The sequence below is a fragment of the Aptenodytes patagonicus genome, chromosome 1, assembly GCF_965638725.1.
Source record: "Aptenodytes patagonicus chromosome 1, bAptPat1.pri.cur, whole genome shotgun sequence".
Classification (NCBI taxonomy): Eukaryota; Metazoa; Chordata; class Aves; order Sphenisciformes; family Spheniscidae; genus Aptenodytes; species Aptenodytes patagonicus.
Genome location: NC_134949.1, coordinates 123,230,048 through 123,252,178, shown reverse-complemented (window position 1 = coordinate 123,252,178; position 22,131 = coordinate 123,230,048). Strand labels below are relative to the sequence as shown.

At 46.6% G+C, this 22,131-nt stretch overlaps 1 protein-coding gene across 2 annotated transcripts in view; it reads left to right on the top strand.

The window, feature by feature from the left end:
• Window positions 1-366: 366 nt before the first annotated feature.
• RUNX1 (RUNX family transcription factor 1) overlaps window positions 367-22,131 on the top strand; it is a 105,044-nt gene continuing 83,279 nt past the window's right edge. For both annotated transcript variants that reach the window (XM_076353678.1, XM_076353670.1), the window contains exons 1-2: window positions 367-815; window positions 6,099-6,255. In XM_076353678.1, the coding sequence (XP_076209793.1) occupies window positions 540-815; window positions 6,099-6,255 (433 nt within the window). In that variant the 5' untranslated portion in view covers window positions 367-539. The remainder of the gene's footprint in view (window positions 816-6,098; window positions 6,256-22,131) is intronic.

Here is a 22,131-nt window from a genome sequence, read left to right as displayed (position 1 = left end):
CCGCATTTCCCTCCCTTAAAGAGCGATTTCTGCCTACGGAAGACGCTGATGTATTTGTTTTCTCTTGGGACTGTAGAGAAATCACCTGGAAGAAACTGATAGGCAACTGACTCTCTGGGAAGCCCAGGCTTTGCATGTGTTTCTGACCGCCTCTTGTATCTGACTTGCATAATTTTTTCCACGGTGCTGGGGAGTTCGGAAGGCGCTTTGCCTCCGGTAACTTTTCGTGTCACGGCCGCAGACTAGATGCCCAGGCGTCGCGGTAGAGCCCCGCACGGACGACCCTTTCGCTTATCGGATTAACGTGATCTGTTCCGCAGCGCCAGGACGCCAAGAGTTAAGTCTCGGCGTGCTCGCTATCTCAGCCGCCTTCAGCAAAATATTAACTTTGGGGACTGGCGTAGAAACAAGTTTCCCCCGGGTCCTCAGCCTGTATCCGTTTATGTTGGTCCCCAGAGAGCAGATCGCTGAAGAGTTACGCTCGTTTCGCTGTTTTGTAAAAACTCTGTGGAGGTCTTTCACTCAAAAGGCTTGTTGTGATGCGTATCCCCGTAGATACCACCACCAGCCGCCGCTTCACGCCGCCCTCCACCACGCTGAGCCCGGGGAAGATGACCGAGCCGCTGCCGCTGCCGCTGCCCGGCGCCGAGCACAGCGGCGCCCTGCCGGGGAAGCTGCGCAGCGCCGACCGCAGCATGGTGGAGGTCCTGGCGGATCACCCCGGGGAGCTGGTGCGCACCGACAGCCCCAACTTCCTCTGCTCCGTGCTGCCCACCCACTGGCGCTGCAACAAGACGCTGCCCATCGCCTTCAAGGTACGTCTGCCGGCTCCCGAAAACCGCGCTTCTGGGGGCGGGGGCGGCGGGGGGGGCCGGGCAGAGCAGGCTGCGCGCCCCGCGGCTGGGGGGCACGGGGCGCCGACCCCCGGGCTCGGACCCGCACCCGGACCGGGACCCGGCCGGCCGGCCGGGCGGGACGGCTCGCCCCGGCGGGGAGGCCACGTCGGGGCCGGCGGTGGGGCGCAGCCGGCCCCGCGCCTCCTTCCATCCTTCCTTCCTTCCATCCTTCCTTCCTTCCATCCTTCCTTCCGCGGTCGCTGCCACTCGCGACAGCGTGGGAAGGCGTGGGGCGAGCGGGCGCGGCGCGGCTCTCGGCCGAGCTCCGGGCAGGAGCGAGCGGCGGCAGCTGGGGCATGCGGTGGGCTGGGCAGGCTCCCTCCAGCCGCTGCCCCCCTCTTCGGCCCATTCATAACTCTGGTACCGAGAGGCGGCTCTGCTCAAGGCGGGGGGGTGGGGGGGGAGAAAAAGAAAAAAGAAAAAAAGCCAGACGCGAGGAGTTTGGCTGCCCGGGGGACCAGATGCCGGAGCAGCCCGTTGCAGACGGATGCAGGCGTCCCGGAACTGAAGGAGCCCCGGGCTCCCCCCGAAGCCGCCCACAGCGGCGGCGGGTCCCTCTGCAGTCGGCCCCTTCGGCGCAGCGCCCTGCCGGGGCTGCCACCGACGGGGGACACCCGCCCGCCTCCGCGGACCCGCCCGCAGCGAGCGCCCGGCGGCACCGGCCGGCCCCGCTCCGGAGGTACCGGGCTTCCCCCCGCCAGGCTGCCGGGGGCTCTTAGGAAAAAACCTCATCTTTCCTTTTTTTGGCTGTTTTTTTATAACAGCAAAAGTCGGGGCCTACCCTGGGCAGACCCTGCGGCCGCTTGGACTTCTGTTTCCAGAGCCCCTTGCTAAACCTGTACTCGGTAGCCCAAGCACAACCGGAGCAAAAGATGGGGGGGGGGGGAGCATACCCCTGCTTCCCCCCTGCCACGGGCCGCCGCCGGCGGTGCTGCGGGGCGGTGCGGGGCCGGGGCCGGGGCCCTGCCGAGCGGTGCCCCCGGGCCGGCTGCCGGCGGGGAAGGGCGGCGGGGGAGAACGGCTGCGCTTTCCTCCCTTACCCGGCCTGCTTTCCCGTTACCCGGGTTCAAGCAAAATTCACCCCCCACCCCGCCCCACCTTGGTCACGCTCTTTTTTGACTTGGGTCTGTCGCTAACTTCTTGAATGCTCTGGTTTTCTTGCTGCTGATGTAAATACGCTTCCGAGCAGGGAAAGGGAAAGGTAATTATTCGCGTTACCCTCTTCTCCGGGGCGGGAGCGGCAGAGACATGCAGCTCCCTAGGAGCCCCGGCGTTAGATTTAGGATCGGGATTTGTAAAGTTCGTGCTTTCTTTTGCGGTCACTGCTCGAGTCTGGCCGCCTCAGTACAGCTTTTCTGAAGGCGACCAGACCCGAGCTTTTCCGAGGACTTTTGGGGGGAGGAGAAAAGACGGAGAAGGGAATCAGTTCAGCTCCCAGAGCTTTGGGAAATCGTGCTAAGGAGGCGGCTTTAGGGAAAAGCATTATTATGTCTGGAGAGTCGTCTTCTTTTACGCATATATGAGTCTGAGGAAAGGGAGGAACTAATCGGCAGGGTCAGTTCCTAAATTCACACGTTTAGATTAATTATTATACTGTCACCCACGCACTAGGCAACTGCTGCTAATTACTCGGGATGCTCTCCTCCTGGAAGGCAGAGTTACCGTGCGGAACAGGCGTGAAAACCCGCTCCGCCCCGCCGGGAAGGGAGATAAGCGAAGTCCCCAAACGTGGCCGGTGTTTCTGCTGGGAGTCCCCCGCGGCCGGAGGCCACCGCGGCGGCTCCCCGCCGTGCCACGCGTGGCCGCGCCCGGGGCGCGCTCCCAGCCCCGGTCGTCTCCCGCCGGGGAAGCGGGGGGACAAGAAGCGGACTCGTCCCGCTCCTGCCCGGCCGCTCAAGCCGCCGGCGGAAAGCGCTGCCGCCGCCCGGCCCCGGCTCGCCCCGGTGCCGAGACGCCGGGAGCCTCAGGGTCCGGCGGCGACCGGGGCCCCGCTCCCCCTCGCCTCCCCGGGCAGGGGGGCTTCTGGCGGCGGGCGGCTGCCCTGGTTATGTGAAAACTGCCCGCGGAAAACAAACCCAGGGGGCTGGTTTCGAGAGATGCCCAACGCCGCTCTCATTTCTCGTGTGTGTCCCCCCCCCAGCTAGTGCAACCCTGCGTTTTAACTAGCAAGCCCGCTCCCAACTTCTGCAAACGGAGTAAAGGGTCAGGTTCTCCAAACAGGCGAAAGCAAGCGTTTGTAACACTGAGGTAGTTTAACCTAGGAATACGCAAGCAAAAAAAAAGAAAAACCGACCCAAACCAACCCAAAGCGGGAGAGGGTTTCCTTAACGAGCTCCTGAAATGTGCTGGGAGGCACCTGCTTGCCGGAGCGCTCGGTGCTCCTCGCCCCCTCCCAAACGCTCCCGCCGTGGACCGCTGAGAAATGAGTCCTGAAATAGTTTTATACGTGGCAAACTATCTCATTGGTTTTATACTGAATGTTGAATATTCGAAAAGGCATTTTTAAAAGTCGTAATTTTAAAGATCATTTGGAACAGGAACTAGAAAATTCAGTTCAGATCATTCCTATGCTGCCGATATCTTATTTGCATCTGACAAAAAAGCGCTGAGTTTTATCAAGTATTTGCTAACAACCATTGCATCAATAAAAAGAGAGAGACAAAAGAGTTTGCTTTTCACATTTCCTTAGAAAAATTCACTCATGCTGATTGATCTTTAGGATCAGGATATTATTTCAAACCAAAATGATCATTTCCATGCATTTTTTTTTTCTAAAATAAAGCATGATTCTGAGAAACTTAGAGAAAAATATGTAACAACTCTAACAAGGCGCCGTACAGATTCATTGTCCAAACGCTGTTAGGAAAGAATCTAAATCTTAATTTAAAAGGCCAATTTTGTTTGATTGATGCGGCAGAAGTAGGTAATTTAGATACCTGGCAGCACTGCAACTGTGATACTCTCTCGCTTCTCTGGAAATACATATTTTTAAGAGCTAAAGAATACAACAAAGTACTAGATAACTCCAATCCGCAAGTCCCAACTTATCTGTTTAGTCTTTTTCCTAATGTAAACGTTTGTATTGCTGTTTCTATTGTCTGTGACTTTTAACTCTAGTTTCTTTTCTGCACTGTGTAATTTTTATACTTGTTTCTAATATTTTCTTCACGTGTCTTATCGCTGAGCTTGCCTGCAGCGTAATTTGAAAACGGTGACTTAAATATTTGTTCTGTAAGAGACAGCCGACCCTGGATTCATGAAGGTTTTTCATCCCTCAAAATGCTAGCGTGTGTTTCCTTAAACAAGCATGCAAACATTTGCATCACAGGGAGGTGAGGGTAATGCCCCAATTTTCCCCTTTCCCTTTCTTATGTCTTTAATATATGAGCATGCATTAAGGTTTTACGGTAACTTTTTAAGAACCGGGTGAGCGCGTTGGGTTGGCAGTTGTTGATCTTGTGAGCCGGCGTGCCTCATGACACAATGCTGTGCAAGGAGAAAACTCACTAGCTTCAACGTTTCGAGCAGGTCTATTTTATGCCGAGATCAGGGACATGTGAAAAGCGCAACGCTGAGCGTAGCCCAGGCCACAGAAACGCATTACGGCACACAGAGAGCAAAAAGCAAAAGCCTGGGCCGCAGAGGGATGGGAAAGAGGAAGTTGAAATAGATACGTAGAGAGGGAATTTTGACACAGTGATTTTAACTTTGCACGTGGAAGTGAAAATAAGGGTTATCGGTGACAAATGGGAGAGCACTGAAGTGAGAAACGCAGCCTCCTATAGAAGGAAAGGCTGTGAAATACCTGAGACTGGAGACCTCTCTCGTATTATAGGAGGTAGCTATGGCTGGGGAATGAGCATCAGAGACCGACAAAGTAAAGGAGCCGCTGATCCTGTTTGGAAAGAACAGTGTGATTAGAGACTAATAGAAATAAGACCGGGCCGTGACAAGTTTGAGCCAATTATAACCGCGTGGACATAAGCTAGAAAACGCTAAGAGGAAGGAAAAATACCGAGCTGCAACTCAGAGGACATGATGCAGGACTACTTCCTCTTAGAATGTGTAAAAGAGGAAATAAAAACTAGCTAGATTTCTTTTCTCTCTTTTTTCTTTTTTTTTTTTTTTTTTGGTAGTAGTCCTGAGGTCGTTACTTAGGTAGGCTTAATTGGGGGAACAGCAACGGGATCTAAAAAAAGTATGATAGAGGACCTAATTCGAGCTCTTACTTTTGCCAGAGTAAATCTAGAGACACACCAGACATCCATTCAATTATAGCAGGGTAAAACTGTTTTGAGAATTCAGTCCTGCTCAAGAAGGTAAGATAAAATTAAATTTTTCATAGTTTAACCAATGTGAACATTGTAGATACAAGTCAGAAATTTTAAGGGTAGAAATCTATGTATCTCTCAGCGCATCTCATCAGAAATACAGCAAATCCTGCATTCCTAAATATTTGTTTGATAGGTGCTGGCACCAAGGAGCTACAGCGCAAACATTTCAGACGAGGTGAAAGCCTTTGTCTGAGCGATTGCAGATTTCATTAGTTCAGATCACGATTTCCATCCATCAGGTTGGGGGTGAGGTCTTAAGTCAATGATTTGCTATCATGCTTCTAAAGGAAAAAAAGAAATTGTTCAGTAAGTTGTGATTAAACATTCGCTTGAGGCCTGCTTTTCCATGGACTTACTCTGAATTTATGCTGGGGCAGCTCTGTTCAGAGCAGTGGGAAGAAAAGATAGGGAACTGGTGCAGCTGTGGGGACTCTGACCCCCTGCATCCATGAGGTGACTGGCTTGGTTTTGTTTTCTCTTGAATTTTACATTTCCATCGTTGTGCTGACTTTGCTGTAGCTTAAAAGTAATGCTACTGATGTAAATCAGACCAGAATCGGTTCCTGTTACTTGAATTTATTTATGGACAATTACAGAAGTATATTTTGGAAAGCTTATTTCATGTATTTTTTGTGTCGGAGTACACATTATGCTGTGTATTTCAGAGGTGCATCAATGTAAAAACTTTTCTGTAGCTCTGTAAACTAGGAATGGCAGCGATTCCTGTTTTCCCCAAACAGCTCCTTAGTCTACATAGATTTTCGCTGTTGCTGCTTTTTCCTATTTTATCATGTTACTTGTTGATCTTCTGCACCCCAAATTAAATGTCGTGTAAGGAAGCTGAGGCTTCTGTTCCTTGATTTCGTAGGTGGTGGCCTTGGGAGACGTGCCCGATGGGACGCTGGTGACGGTGATGGCTGGAAACGATGAAAACTACTCTGCAGAACTCAGAAACGCCACAGCCGCCATGAAAAACCAAGTAGCAAGGTTCAATGACCTCCGGTTCGTGGGTAGAAGTGGAAGAGGTATGTGTTTGCTCTCAACTACGCTTCGGTCATGTTCACCAGTTATGTCAAGTTCTGGTTACATGGAGGGAACTTGAAGATGGCGTCTATCGAGTTTTCTGTGGCAGGGAATGCTGCAAGATCCGGCGTAGGCTGGTTCCAAAGGCACAGAATTAGCTATATGGTTTTCTTGCTTTATCCTAGCCCGTCCTCCGTGTCACTTCAATTTTTAAACAGTGACATCTCATTTGAAAAAAAAAAAATCACGTAGACAGCAAGCCACATTTTGAGTCCAGAAGCCATCCCATCAAATTTAGAACAGCACAGTATTACCCATGTTTAAGTTTAAATAATGTATTTTCAATTTAAAATGAGAATTTTCAGCTTGTGTAAAGACTCATGACCATCTTGGGGCTCCCAGGCACTCTCTGCAAAAGCTGATCTCTGTAACAGAGCGAGTCAACCTAAAATTACAAGTAATTCCTGCATAGATCTAAAAATTTTCTGGCTTCATCATGACCTGATGAAGGCACAGGGCACCGTTTCTGATCTTTCTTTTGCTGAAATAGATCTAGAACGATATGCAGTAGTCCTGTTATTTAATGTGCTCCTGCAACGTGCATAGGATAGAACAGAACAGAACAGCTGAGCTTAATATCTGACTTGCTGTATCTCTGTAATAACCAGTAATTACTAGTACATAGTAAATAAAAAGGCCTTATGAATGTAAGTAACAAATAAGAGTCGAAGCTGACTTAGACTAGAACTATGTAAAAATGTTGTTAGGAAGCTGCAAATGGTATCTGACACGTGCGGCTCACGTCGCGTGTGAGTGGGCAGGTGTACAAAGCTTGATCCGAAAGCCCGTAAAATCAACAGAAGGACCCTTCGCAACTTCACACTTCGGTTCCGGTCCATAATCTTAAACCCCACACATTCCAAGCAATGATGTTTACCTTTCTACTGCGAGATAATTTTAAGCGCTCCTCTTGCATTACTGCCCTTGCTGCTGTGAGTGGAGTCCCTTTGCTTGGGTCAGGGGGGGTCAGTCAAACCCACAGAAGAGAAGCCGGTGAGCTGTTGCTCAGAAAAAGCTCGGAGAAAAGATCAGCCTCTCTCTTTTAAGGTCAAGAACAAAAAACTGTCGCATCTTCCATGTGACTTCATATGATATTTACTTATGTATTTTTCTTCTGTTTCATTCGCATCTTTAAGTAAAATCAGAATGTAACATTATGGTGTTCCAAACACAGCAGTGTTATTTAGGGAGAATTCAGTCCTGTAACACTCACAAATCAAAATTATAGTGTCTACTGCACTTAAGTAGGTTTCTGTATACTACCTTTTTGAGCACTTTGTGTGTTGGTGCCTCTCTGAACCAGATTAAATACTCGGGGCTCGCTGAACCCTCCTCACCATTTTTCCCTCCCTCTCTCCCCATGTGAGCACCCGAGCCATCTCCTGATGCGTGGTTGCATCCGTGGCTCTTACAAACACGAACGGAGTTATGAGCATGCTTCAGGAGAGTTACAAAGGTGACCCACTTCTGCTCGGTCGCTCTCAAAATGTGTTATTCCAAATGGGAGAGGGGTCAGGCTTCAGACCGAGGAAGTTATCCTGATTATACACAACAGCCTTTATTTGCCTTTGAAGTGAAATGCAGCTGTAGATGTTCTTCCAATATAAATACGGTTGGCAATTGTGGAAGAACGTGGCCCTGTTGAAACATAGATGCAAGCAGTAAATACATTTGAAGAATAAAATACCAACCCGATCCCTCTGTATCCTGCAGCATTTTTAGCTGAGGATACAGAAGGAGATGTCTTTTAAATCGTGTTGTTTGGGCTGTCTTCAAGATGCACTTGGTGGAAAACACCCGCAGCTGAGAACGTAGCTTCGTAATGCTAGCAAAGAATAATAATAGGGTAATGCAGAGAAAATTATATCCATTTACTGAAAACATGAGAGATGCTGTAATGTCTAAAAGTATCAGTCATTAAACATGTTCATTTGTTATATTAAAGGTTCCACCTTTTCAGAAAATGGAATTTGCATTATGATTCAGAGATGACTGTTTAGAAGATTCAAATGAATAGCTGGCAAAGTGGCGGAGAAGCTAATAAAAACAAACCTGTAGTTCAGTTCCTGGCCATGGTAGTGAAGCTAGAAATCGTAACAGTGAAGTGTGTGAGTTTCAAGGTCAAAATCCAGCAGCCGAGAGAGAACAGTCCCTATTCATGCAGAAAAGCTTGGCGGGGAGTGTCGCTGAGCCTCTTACCGTAACCGGTAGCTAGTAGCCAGTCGCTCGCGCACGGACATAAACCTTGTACATCGTATGATATTCAGGTGCTCGGGATCCTTTAAGCGATGGAGTGATTTGGGAACGCTGCATGCTATTAGTCAGTCTTGGAGGTTAAATCTCATCACCTCCCTTGGCTGCCCATCTTTGGAGCGAGTGACTAATGTATGCTTTTGTTTACTCCTCGAACAGGGGATTGTTTTCCAAAGGTGGGGATTGTTTGCATTTGGTACGGGATTTCTGAGGTGCTGTTCTGTTGAATTTGTATAAAGCCTAAAGCATAAGGTAGCTGCTTCAAAGGGCATTGCTTCCTTTGATACTTCGCTAGAGGAAAATTAACCGAAACTTTGTTTGCTGTGTAATATTTGAGTTTGAATAAGTTCAGTTGCCACCAGTGATAATGCGATGCCAGGAGTATTATGTGAACAGTGACTGAAAGTTCATGTCGGTTATGGTCAGAGTGGACGCTCTTTGTGTATCTTGGGTGATTTAAAATCACTGCTGGAGAATAAGGAACAGCTTCGACCTGTGGCAGTTCCCTGTGCATCGGTTATCGCCCAGGTATAACCATCCCCATTAAATGCCTTGCCGAATGGGTGGCAAGCCACCACTTTCTCCCTTCTCAGGCAGTAGGAAATTGTCGTTCTTGACATTCTTAATAAATAGTTTAAATTTTCTTCCGTGGGCTTTAAATGAAATCTAGCAAGACAGCCTGACGGCTGTTTCAAACGTAAGACTACTGTCCACATTTTCATCTCTGTGAATAAGCGGCTCTGCTCTGACTGTGAGAGAGTTACAGCGGTTCACCCCCTTCAGGGGTCTGATCCTGCCTGCCCATCAGAGCAGGCGCACCAGCCAAATATTGGCTGAAGCTTAAAGAACCAAACCGCGTTTCAGCATTTGCTTCGTATCTAATAGCAAGGGGCTGCCGCTGTTGCTCTGCCTGTGCCTGTCATTCAGAATTAAAAAAAACACCCACTTGATTTTCTTGACACCCAGAATGGGAGCTGAGAATATCGCAGGTGACCTGAAACATCAAGATGTTGTATAAAAGCAATCTGGGTCGCTTTCCTGAACAAAACAGATTTACACTGGAATTGGCTGGGCTCCAGAGTTACTATTCCTCACCCTAGTTTGAGAATGCTACTGGGAAAACCTGCCCGTCTGGCTTGTAAGCCCGAGTAAGTAATTTCTGAAAGAAAAATGTAGTTTAAAACTTCAGCCAATCTCAGCCCCCCCCCCTTGCCTGATTACCCGTTAAAAAAAAAACCTCCGTTCATAAACGCTTCAAACTTCAAAATCCTACTACTGCAAAGTACCCTGTTTTCTTAATGTGTAATGAACCCATTTATGATGAAATAAATCTGATGCAGAAAGCCTGACACCATAGAAGTTCATTGGATAAAATTAAAAATAAATAGTTATTTTGGAGAGGGAAAGCTTCGTGGCTCGGTAAGCATTACATATTTTCCTCATGGAATCATTAATCCCAGTAACTATCTTCTTTGTAGAAGGTAACATTAAAAAAAACCCAACAAATAAACATATTTTCCAGATGAAAATAATTATTAATAGGTTATGATAATAGTAGCTAATGGGGAAGTGTCTTGGCTTGCTACAGAAGATCTCAATCTAAAGATGCGATCTGGAGCTGGAGCTTTGTGATAGCTTTCCAGCAAGGCCTTTTTAAAAACTGCATCTTGGAAAGGACTGAAAACTAAGCCTACGTATACATTTCCTACCAGCTATCGGGATTAGAGTCATGAATAAGTTTTGCAATAGTTTTCAATTTCCACAGAGCCAAAGAGGTACTCCTTTTTCACAGGAGTAGCTGGTAGGAGAACACGAGAGAGATATTACCAAGCATAATCGGAAGTTTCTGCCGTCAGGACTCTTCCTTCTGGATATAATTTTGGGGAAGAAAAATCAGTTTAAGCTGGAATCTCAAAAATACTTAAAACCCCAAAATTACTGGCCTGGATTCTGAGTCCAATTATTTTTATTGATCTTCTGAAGTCAGAATTTTGCTCCTTCTGTGCAACTTCAACTTGTGGTTGCACTATTTAAGCACTTTGTTAAAATTTGTTTTATTTTTTACTTAAACGCATTCAAAATTATAAAAGTATGTGCAACACAGAGGAGGATGCTATTCAACAGGATCGTAACATGAGTATTAAGCAGCCGGCCAGGTCCTGGTCCAAGCCATTGGAATGCTTCAGGGGATGCAGTATCAGATACTGGAGTAACAATGAACCGCGCTTGCCAGACGGGATGAAAATAGAAGAAATCCACTGCAATCAAAACTGAGAAAAGAGTCAACCGATAGAGTTTAAAAACAACTGCTTATTTATACTTCGGATTGATAAGTATGTGGCGCTAACAGGATGCTCCGGCCAGCGGGAGGGCGGTTTGGCTGTAGAGAAACGGGCAGCTCTTGGAGCCGTCCTGTGGCCATGCCGTCGCGCCGGGCGCAGGCAAGGCTGGCACGGCCCTTGGGGCGGGAAAGCTGGGCATCTGCAATGCCGCTCGCCCGGGGCTGCCGCTGCTGGTCCTGCCGCCCGCAGGCAGCGGCCAAAGGAAGGGGCCACGCTGCTGGTCCTCGCCCCGGGTGTGTGTTAGAGGGTCGATGTTTATCGCAGGACTCTTCTCTGTCCAGTCTGGTCTGAATGGTGAACTTTTCTCTGAAAGGCAGAAGCCAGAAGCAGTAATTTTATTTTTAAGTGACTTAGAATTGCTGAGTTGTGTCATTAATTTTATTGAGGTTTCTGTGTAAACCAAGTAGCTGTGGAAGAATTCAGTGTGCAGACTACCCGCACTGGTACAGAGGAGCCGATGCCTATTTCAAGCCGAAAAGCTGGGGTTAGATTGATCAGCAAAGCCAGCCCTTTAAAGACAAGGCTGCCTCGGTGCTGGCCTTTGGCAGGGACGTAGTGGCAGGAGGAGGGGCGGGGAGAAGACTTTCTCATTACGCCAGTGCCGCCCGAGTCGTCTTCGGCACACACTCGCTACGTGCAGCCGGGTTCGCATGAATCGCTGATTGTGTAAGAAAGTATACGTATGATGCAGCTCCACGCGGGGGTTTGACTCGAAAAACATCATGTGGTCCGTGAGGCTGAGCATGACTGCGGCTGGCTTTGCCAGCTCCCAAACACTCTCTGCTGGGTTACTTAAAATTTCGTCTGGGCAAAAAAACTCTCGATCAGAAAGCGTCAACAGGAGAAAAATAATGGCAGAGCGATTTGGAGAACTTCCTGTCTCCGGGAGCATTACTGCTGTAAACAGTGGCCATGCCAAGTGCTGAACCACTGCCCTCAGTCCAATAACAATAAATCTATTTTTTGGTTCTGCAGAGCTCTGCTTGTACATTTTTGAAACTCAGGCTAACGATGAGGATGGGACAGATGCTATCCTCTGAGCATTTTCTTCTTTTTTTTGCCATGATAAAAGGAGTTGGGCTTACCAGATACTGCTTAAGGAAAACAAAGTACCTCTCTAGATGAAGAGGTTACATAGTTTCAAGTGATCTTTTTGCCCTTCAGCTTTTTGCTTTTTTTTCCTTTGTTTTTATTTTGTTTTGCCTCCTTCAGAGGCTGCTTGAATTCTGGTAAAAAAAAAAAAAATTTTTGTGTGTACCTGTGTACCTATATGTGTACGTCCCTGTATTACAACCTGTTTTGTCATCCAAATAAAATCATTCCGAGAGACGAATTAGGACCCTGGTTTCAGGGCTGGCTAGTGAACTTCAGATGACTATTCTATGGCATGCAGTTCTTGTCAGCTCACTCAGGATTAGCAGAAGTGAGGATGCTGCAAATCAGTGGCTTACAATTGCTGTCAGGAGAGTCTTGTCCAGCACAGTCATGTGCATAAACCCTCATCTGTCTGAATCAGTCCCTGTTCCTTTCTAAAAGCCCTTCAGCAACAACAACAACAAAAAAGCCTTTTTTTTCTATTACCTTAATGCTGTGTGACTCTCCACCTCTTTTGCTCCCATCCTACTTCTCTCCTGTTTTTCCCATCATATTATTTCAACACAGTTTTCTCAACCTCTCCAAATCGACCTTATTCCCTTCATCCCTGTCCTGCATCAATCTCCGTCTCTTGTTCTCCTTCTTCTGTTGATGCTTTTCCTGCCCATCCCCTTTGAGAGCTGCTGCCTCTCAGCACAGGTTGGGATTCCTGCGCAAGGAAGCCTAGCCTAGCCTAGCCTAGCCTAGCCTAGCCTATCCTATCCTATCCTATCCTATCCTATCCTATCCTATCCTATCCTATCCTATCCTATCACAGGAGTGGGTTTTGGTCTCAAGGTGCACTAGTAGGAACTACCCTTAATTCCTTCCGCCCTTTCCTACCGTTCCCTCCGAGGACGGGGAGCTACCTGCCGTGTGGTGCGGGGAGGGAGCAGGCAGTGCGTGGGGGAGAGGGAGGAGGTTCTGGAGGCCAAGGCGAGAGGCAAGGAGGAGGGAAGCAGCTGCTTTGAAGGCTTGATGCCAAAAGAGCTCTTCAGCAGGGCGGTGCTTGGAGCAATGTGTATGCACATCAGTTCCCTGAAGTTTAGGGAGGAACTGAAGGAAACGCTTTGGCAAGGCCACAAAGTTTCCACAGGCTAGACTTTATGCACCACAACTCTAACAAAGCCGTGTCCATATCTGAGGCCACAGAGGTTGCTCTACATTTGAAGGTTGTCTCTGGTGGAACTTGGCAGGTTCCAAGTTTGTAATGGCAGTGTTATCTCCTCTATCACTGACTGCATGGATATCCATCGAGTGACCCCAGACGTCTTCTGAGCTCTGAAATCAATGCACATTGCATTAGTGTAATGATAGCATGGAGGAGTCCTTCCTCTAAGAAAATAAACTCAGAGTAAACAGTGTCCCAGTGCACACTCCCACGCTCAGCTAGCTACCGAAGAAGTGACTTGTCAGGTTGTCTTCTGGCGTTCACCTGCTTCAGGCCACTGCAGGCGGAAGTCCCTCACTTGCTAAAATGGCCCTGATGATCATAAAAGTGCTCTTTGCCTTTCATACTCAGAGCACTGCATTGCTCTTCCAGTGAACCCACACCTTCCTTGTTCCCTGTACCTGGTGCTTCTTCATGCAGCCATGCCGAGAGGTCATCCTCTTCATAGCTCCAGAGGGCAAGGAGCATGTTTATTCCCAGCTCCAGGTCTATGCCAGAGCACTAAGGTATGCCAGCATTTGTCTGGACAAGTAGCCAGGCTGGGGCTGGTCCCAAATGAAAGCCAGTGCTGGAAAAAGGGAGAGGGACTGAGGCAAAATCCAGGTCTCACAGGGCTTTGTCTAGGTTCACAGGACAATGCACCATGAAATGAAGATGCCTCAGAATAGGATCTGCCAAAAACCACAACACCCATTACAACGAGGTTTTCCCAGTCTCATGATTAGGCAAAGGATGAGAACAGGGCTTCAAGGGGTGAAGAAAAAATGGGTTCAAACACAAAAGCAGTCCTTGGAGAAGAGACTGGAATGAGGCACTCCCCTTGCCCCAAACGCTGCAGCCACCAGCCCAAAGAGCCAGGCATGTGCCGCCCTTCTGCCCAAAGGACCTCTCCACCCAAAGGACCTCCACCAGGGAACCGCCAGGGTTGAGGACTCTGCCACCCCACTGCAGCCATCTGGCCAGGGTGCACTTCGGAGAGGTGCAAAATGTACGTCTGAGGCACGTCCTACAGAGCAGGGAGCTTCCCTGGGGAAATGCCCTAATGCTTAAAGCAGAAGGGGCCACCATGAGAAGCTGAGTCAGAGGGTGAGCCTCGAGAAGAAGCTCCCAGACCAAACCGCCCCAGGAGAGCGGCAGAGGAGGGCTCAGGCTGCAGGTCAGGGCCGGACTGACCACTCCGAGCTGCTCCTTCCCAGAGGCTGAGCTTGCAGCCTCAAGGGCACAGGGCTGTTCAGCAGGGGAAGCCCCCTCAGATATCCACTGCATCTGCTGCTAGCATCACCTGGATGCGGGGGGGGGGGAGGCATGGGGAAGGAGTGTAATTTTGGACTTAAGCATTTAAATCAAACCTGAATCCCACTTCAGGCAGCTAAATCCTCTTGTGAATCTGGGCCTTAACCTTTTCATGTGTCTCTCATCGCCTATAAAGTGTGGGTGATAATTTCTACCTCAAAAAGCTTATTAATGGTTTGAAATTATAGCTGGGTTAAGGGCTATTATTAGACTTAAAGATCCCAAGGCATTTTCTGTGAAAAGGTAGTAGCTTTGCATTTAAGTCATTTTGTTTTGAACTGTCCCTTCCATCTGGTGTTCCTGTTGCTGTTTTTCCCTTTCTCCGAACCATTCAGCAGTGACACAGCAGTCTGCTGGATGATCGTTTCTTCATTCTACCCTAGAGCTGGATGCACTTCGTGGAGGCTAAGTCATTTCTGAACACTTATTCACAAACAGCCCAAGCTGCAATATAGAGAAGCACTTCATTTAAAACTAAAATGATATTGCACTGAGAAAAAAAACCATTAGAATTCCCTGATATGTAGTAGGTCACAGCTTGAAAGCAGAGGTTCAGGTTTTGGGGTAGCCCACTCATAGGAGCATCAGAGACTTCCATTAGAGTCATCTTCGGGGAAAAAATAATTCCACCCTCTCAAAATCTATGTTGAAACATTAGTGACATGTACGTTTGTATAAATTGTGTATATACATTTCAAGTCTTAAAAACATTTTAACAATAAGCATTGCATTTTAAGACTCAAAGTGTAATCTCCTTGTGCTGCCACTCCACTGCAGAGGCCAGGCACCCCATAGCATCTCATTCTTCCTGTGCTGTAATTATTGTCCCCACCCAAGTTCATAAGAACTTTATAGTGGTTACTGCAGCAACTCCACTTATAGTTAGAGGCTTCTTGGCTTTTCCATTAAAAGGTCTTCCCCCCATCCCAGCCTTCTAATGCTTTAATCCATTTTGCAAACTTGATCTGCAGGCTTTCAGTCTAAGAAGGCAAAAATTCAGTTAAAACAGGTCACTTGGGTTGTCTTTCAGAACAGAATGGAAAACCATTTTTTTTAATATTGTCAAAAATTGTTGTAATTCTGGTGCACACACTCACACACACATAAACATATACCACCTCCATCACAAAGCCCAAAAGCTGGTATTTACATAGGACTTTAGACCTAAAGATGCTAAAGAACAAATAATGTTCTTGCCAGCCAAATTCCTACCACAGCTTGAAATAGTCTCTCTTCTGAAATTGGACAGCATCACAACATAGGGGGATTCCTGGTGGTTTTGTGTGTTTGTGGATTGTTGATGTTGGCATACAAAAGTGACTAATGTCTACGTTAACTACTGGGTGTCACCCTAAGCTGACTATTGTAGGACACCCTGTCTTCAGAGACCTCCTTCTTGCCACCTCGGTCCCAAATCTCTTGACCTCTTCTTGCCTCTTCTCCTCAGTTAGTTCATTTATGTCCTTTCCTGTAAGCTCAGAGTTATTCTCCTACCTGTCTTCTGCTGCAGCTTCCTTCCTGATAAATGGCCATGACCATTTAGTACCCACACCTGGTATCTCCTGCTATTCAACAGCCACAGGTTTTTTTTGCTCTAAACAGAATAAATTGTGCTTTTGTGGCATCTCTGCTGAAGCACGTTCACAGGAAAAATAACATGAAGGTAGCAGAAATAGTAACCTGAGGGACAGAACCCAGAGGAATCCAACTGAGACCGATGCCTTGCGTCTAACATTTTAGACATGAACATTTCAAATGAGTGCATTTCAAATCCAAGTTTCTTAAGCAGAGAAGGGCCATCAGGTGCCTCGCAGGCAAACAGCGGAGCAGCAGCGGCAGTGGCGGCTGCACTTTTACACACATTGTCAGGCTGTCAGGGAAAGGATTAGCACAGAGGCCCCTGCAAGGCTGGAGGAGGCGGTGGACGGTATCATCATGACAGCACATGGGACTGGGAAGTGAAACCGCTCATCAGCGCAGAAGTGAAACTGGCTGCACACAAACTCTTGTCAAATTAAAATGTAAACATCTGGCCAAAAAAAGAGAGAAAAATTGTGGCTGTTTTAGTGAGCTGAGTCCCACCCTTGCAACTCTTGAGAATGTGAGCGATCCCTGCCTGTGCAAGGGAGAATCACTCTTCTGAGGGCTTCAGATCAAATACTGAAGGTGTTAGTTGCTACAGTAATGGAAAAAAGCAGCATTCAAGCAAATATGTGATCTTTGAATTGACGGTGACACGTTTCTGGGATGCTGGGTGCTGGCATTTTTTGTTTATTCCAGCAGGAAGATGTTCTCCTTTTTTGTCTGAGGAAAGGGATTTGAATGCTGGTACCACGGTAGCAGAGCAAAGCAGGGGAAAAGCGACTTTAGGACCTGCTACCTGTGTGGGCATTCTCCAGTGCAAGGGGAAACGTGTAGTGTAGGGGTCAGGTCTTGTAGCATGCTTGGTACACCTGATGACAAGGGGCTGCACAAAACATTGCTGTGCATCACCAATATGTGTCTGCTGGAATAGCTGCTGAGGGCCTGAGTCAGCTTTATTTGAACAGCTGTAAGTTATACCGAGTGCAGAACCAGCTTCTGCATCTGTTTGCTTAAATATTTCATGTCTGCAGCTTGCAGACTTAGGGTTATGCTTTTGACTTATGAAATAAGAAGATTGTCAGGGACAATTTCCGGAAGAGTGTCAGGGACTATCCTTATCACCCAGATAATGGGCTTAAGGTAAAATTCAATTTTAGTGCCTGCTCAGGTTGACAGCATCTCTATTAATGTTACTTGATTTCAGTTATGTAATTTTGGTTGCTTAATATAGTCCCTGTGTTGCCTTAGGTTAAATGTACATACGCTTCACCAAAATAATGCCTTGAGACGGTTCCATCCCAGACACAAACTTCTTCTAGCCTTCTAGCTCCGGGAGTCCCCAGAGCTGCGGCAGGAGAGACAGGCGGCTCTGCTGCTCTCCACCACAGCATTTGACTTGTTAGCTGAAAAAAAGCTCGGAGAATGGGCAGGGAGGAAAAGAGACTGAAGTGCACGTCTTGATTCTTTCCTGGGAAAGAAAGGGAAGGGGAGAGGCCAGCGCCAGCCACACTCCCGCAGCAGCAAGTTGCTTTTCCACAACTTATTGCAAAGCAAATTCAATAGTTCATAGCTGGGTCCAAGTTTGCAGCAGGGACACTTCTGGCCATTTGCATGACAACTTGGCCCCATATAAATCCAGAACAAAACACCTATTGATTTAACGCGATGGAGATTTCATTCTGGGTAAGTAGGTGCTATGTAAACACAGATATAAGAACTTCCTGGAGTGAGACACTTGACAGAAATGTTCAAAAGTATACCTTTATGCTGACTCAGGCTGGTTTGGCAGGAGGCAAGTGGGTGTATTTCCCAAATGTCCAACTTGACACACGCTTACACCCGCAAAACATCCATATCAATACACAAGCAGATCTATTGCCCGTGCAACTGATTTGCATGGGCAGTTCTTGCATTTCTTTGGGCAATCACCCCGATTTGCTGACGTCTCCCCATGTTCGCATTTATCTGTTTGGACCGTTGGTCTGTGGCGGTCAGAATTTGTAAACCATTTACGGCATGGTAGTGGATGAGGTGAATAACAGTTTTTTCTCATATTTAAATTCAGTGGTATCTGCGGTGCTGATGGTAAACAAATCATGTTATTTTTTTGATGCCACTTACTTCAGCTGCAGCTTTTTTCTGATGAAATAGCCATTGGACCATACATAACAGGCAAAGTTATATTCTGACTGTGTGAAACTGTCACCGGGGGCAGGAGAAAAGAGTCACCGTCTGAGCACAGAATTTGGACTTGTGCAGGTTTTTTGCAATTGGACATGCAACTTGAAGACCTACAAAAATATTTCACTCATGACGAGCAGCAGTTAAGTAATGAAGGGTCAAATTATGTTGGCCCTTCTAGTGCTATTGCTTACAGTTGGAGTATTCAGCGCCTTAAGTGATAGGAATAGCAAAATTTGGCCCCAGTGTATAACAGTTGTCATTTGAGAATGAATATGCAAGTATGTGTGTATTGCATCCTGCCCAGAGATACAGCCAGATATGTTATCAAAATGCAGTAGACATCTTCACTTTGGCAGATACCCAGGAAGATGTTGTGAGAAATTGTAAAGATGTATAAAATGGATCATTTAGCATGGTTTAATAAAAGTAAGTACATAAGCACTAAAAAGTAGAAGCTGGATACAAAAAAAAAAAAGTATCATAATCTTTCTTACTAGAACCTGGAAGTCTCTCACTAATACAATAGAAATGTCTGTAATATAATTTGTATTGCATTTGTGTATTACATTTCATATTTTTCCATCTATACCTTTTGTCCTTGTCAGCACAAGCATTCTTGGCTCCTTTCCCTTTTTTCTTCTTCTTTTTATCTAATAATTTACTGTAACAATTTAAAAAAATCCCAACTCTAATGACACATTTGTGATCATCAGAATAAATCCCAAAAGCAAGAGATAGTAATTGTAACCACATCATCTGTTGGCCTCCCTTTCCTCCCCCACCCACCACGGACAAACTTCTGAAGCTTTAACTCCATTTTTTTCTGTCCTCATTTGGATGAACCTTCATCAATGGAATCAACATCTTTGTTTGCCTGAGAAAGAGGTGGATTGAAATGAAGTGGTAGGTCCAAGATGTGGCCTCTCTTCCCTAAAGCGTCTGTTCTTATTCCCCTTTGCATCTGCCCATGCAGCCACTTATATTCTGAGTGTGCCTTCCCACCCCCAGACCCATCTGGTCATGACACTGCTCAGGGATGACTAAAGCAGCACACAGGAGCTTCATGTGACCATGTTGTCACTTGGGATTCCTTTTTTCCCGCTTGGTTCCTCTCAAACATCCCCAGGGACCATAGCTTACAAACCTATTGCTCCTTCTAGAGCACTTCAGTGCTGTTCTGGGGGACCACTTAAATAATCTCTCATCGTGCTAGATGTGAGCTCACTGCTCATTTTGCTTCCAGTCTCTGTCAGATGGGATGCAGACTGAATGCAGACTTCAAGTTCCCATATTGCAGTGTAGAGCACGGGCACAACACCTTCAGATGCTTGGGTCTTGGAGGCTGATCTTCACCTTTTGCTGGTCCAGGAACAGTATTGCTGAGTAGGTGCTGGTGGACAATATTGTGCTTTGTGCTTCCTCTTAAGTCCCTGCAGCTTTGCACAGCATCAGGGGATCTCACGAGCAATCCTGTAAAGTCATGAGCTGGGGACAACTCGTTGAATCCATCTGACTTCGGCTGTCTAATCAGCAGTGACTCTTGAGGGCACTTTTGATGGTACAGTCTCTAGCAAACCCATCAGCAGAGTCTCTAGGTATGGTTTCAAAAGTCAGTATTGTATTTTGCCAGAAATGCCACTGTTTCCATTATTTTTTCTAGAAGGGTTCTGACCTTAATGTTTTTGCAAAAATAAATATTACCAAGCAATTTGCGCTACCCTAGTTGTGAGGGAAGACTTGATGGAAGCAGTGAGTCTTGTGCTCTGTCCTTAGGCATGTGAGGGTATGCTTGATGTCTGTGGGAAGGGTTTCCAAAGGCAGAGTCCTGTCCCACATATGGAGAATTTAATCCTTGTGCTCATGAGGTGCTATGTGCCTAATATTAGGAACTACCAGGGATAGTTACAGAGAGCAACAGTCTCTGAAGTGACTCTTGCACCCCAGCGAGGCACAGCTTGACGTTGACATCACCTGTCAGCCCTTCCACCATCGGCAAAGACTCCCACGATGACGCAGCAGCAATTGGCTTCAGTATACTGAGGCATGCATCATAGACCCAAGCTAATTTGTGTATGGTTTTCTGTAGATTTATGGGACTGTTTAACCCAGAGGGTCTCAGATTTTGATGTTAGCTAATGGAGGGCTACGTGCCGGCTTGCTGTGACTGCTAGGATGTCATCAAATTGTCATCATGACTATCAGAGGCATCCAAACCAGGCCAGTGTTTCAGAATGCCTTCTTGGGGTGTTTGGTCCATTTTTACAGTCACTAGGGAGGTCAGTCCATCACTTAGGCTGTCTGACTCAGGTTTGGTGGTACCCACCCCTTTCTGAACTGAGCAGAGACACTAAGTGCTCAGTGTAGGTCTACCGATAGTTAGGAGGCATCAGAAATCATGGCATCTAATATAGGCTCCAGTGTTAGGGAGTCTGAATACAGCCTCCACTGACTAATCTGGTATTATTTCCACCAGTTTAGTCTGCTGTATGTTGCATATGTGTGTGTGTGTGTGTGTATGTGCAAGCTCTTGTGTGTAAGTGTATTATGCAAGTGTACGCTGAAAATAAAAATCTGTATCGTGGCTGTATCATAATACATAAAAGCAAGGAGGAGACGTTTATAGTCCTGCTGCCATCCCAAAACAGGTATATCCATAAAACACAGATTTCACTAACAATGCCTCTAATCTAAATCTACCTTTGTCAAGCAGACACACAAATGGTGAATAATGTAGAAGCTACGAATAAAAGTGATAAAACCATTTAATAAAGCTAAATGTAAATGAAACTGAATAACCAGAGAAAAAACACAGCCAGAATTATTAGTAAGCAGCAATGGGTGACATGTAGGTTTATGGTTATATAGTCCTGTGGTTAACCAGTATGTGGTTAATGAATAGTCTTCTGTCAAAAAGAAGCTAAGTATCTTCCTGCTTTTGCCAACTTGTGTCACAACCTTATACAGGCTCTGAGATCTAGTCTGTTCTGTAGAAAATCTTGACAGTAACTTCACCTCCCTTTTCTTCTTTGCTCTGGTCTTGTAGACTGGTAATGTGGCCACATTTTACTACATTTCACTATTGTTATAAATTTTTTTCTGCATTTCTTTTCTATCTGGAAAACCCACAAGACCCTTCTAAAGAAATAAATTGACTACATATGCTAGCAGAACAGCATCAGCATTACCTAATGCATCAGCACTTGTCAAAAAAAACAACAAACGGGAAGCAAGATGCAGGTTAGTAAAGAGAATAAAGTATATTTTCAAAGTCTCTTTCAGTCTTAGTGATCTAGGTGTTGTATATAATGATACGGGGAAACTATTTTTGGAAAGAAGGAAGATCTACAGATGGCTCTCTGATATTCGTTAAGTCTAACGCTATAGGTGATAAAGTTTTTTGAAAGGAAGTTTATTGAACTTCATTACTGATGCCTCATAGAAAGATCTGTTGTGCTGGTGGAGAAAGAGCAACAAAGCTGTAAAGCTTTATCATGTAATTTGGTATTTAAAGAATGTCAAGAACACAGCCACTCTTGGTCTGGGTAGATGTAGGACCCAAGAGTTGAGGGCCAAAAGCCCCGAGACAGGGATCTGAAATGACTTTTGCTTCTGTTGTAATTCTTTCGGTCTCAGGGACTGCTTTCTAGCGAGGATGTGGAGGTGGGAAGACACTGGCCTGGGATTTGCGAGGCTTGTGTTTCGGCTTCTGTTTTGTCAGGGCTGTGATTCAGGATTATAGTTGGATTTAGTTGCAGCAGCCAAAGTGGTTAGCATCGCTGGCCACAGGCTTCCTGTGAGATTGTGGCCAAGACACTTTATCTCCCCACAGTTCCTCATCTGTAGAGTGGGGAGAATAC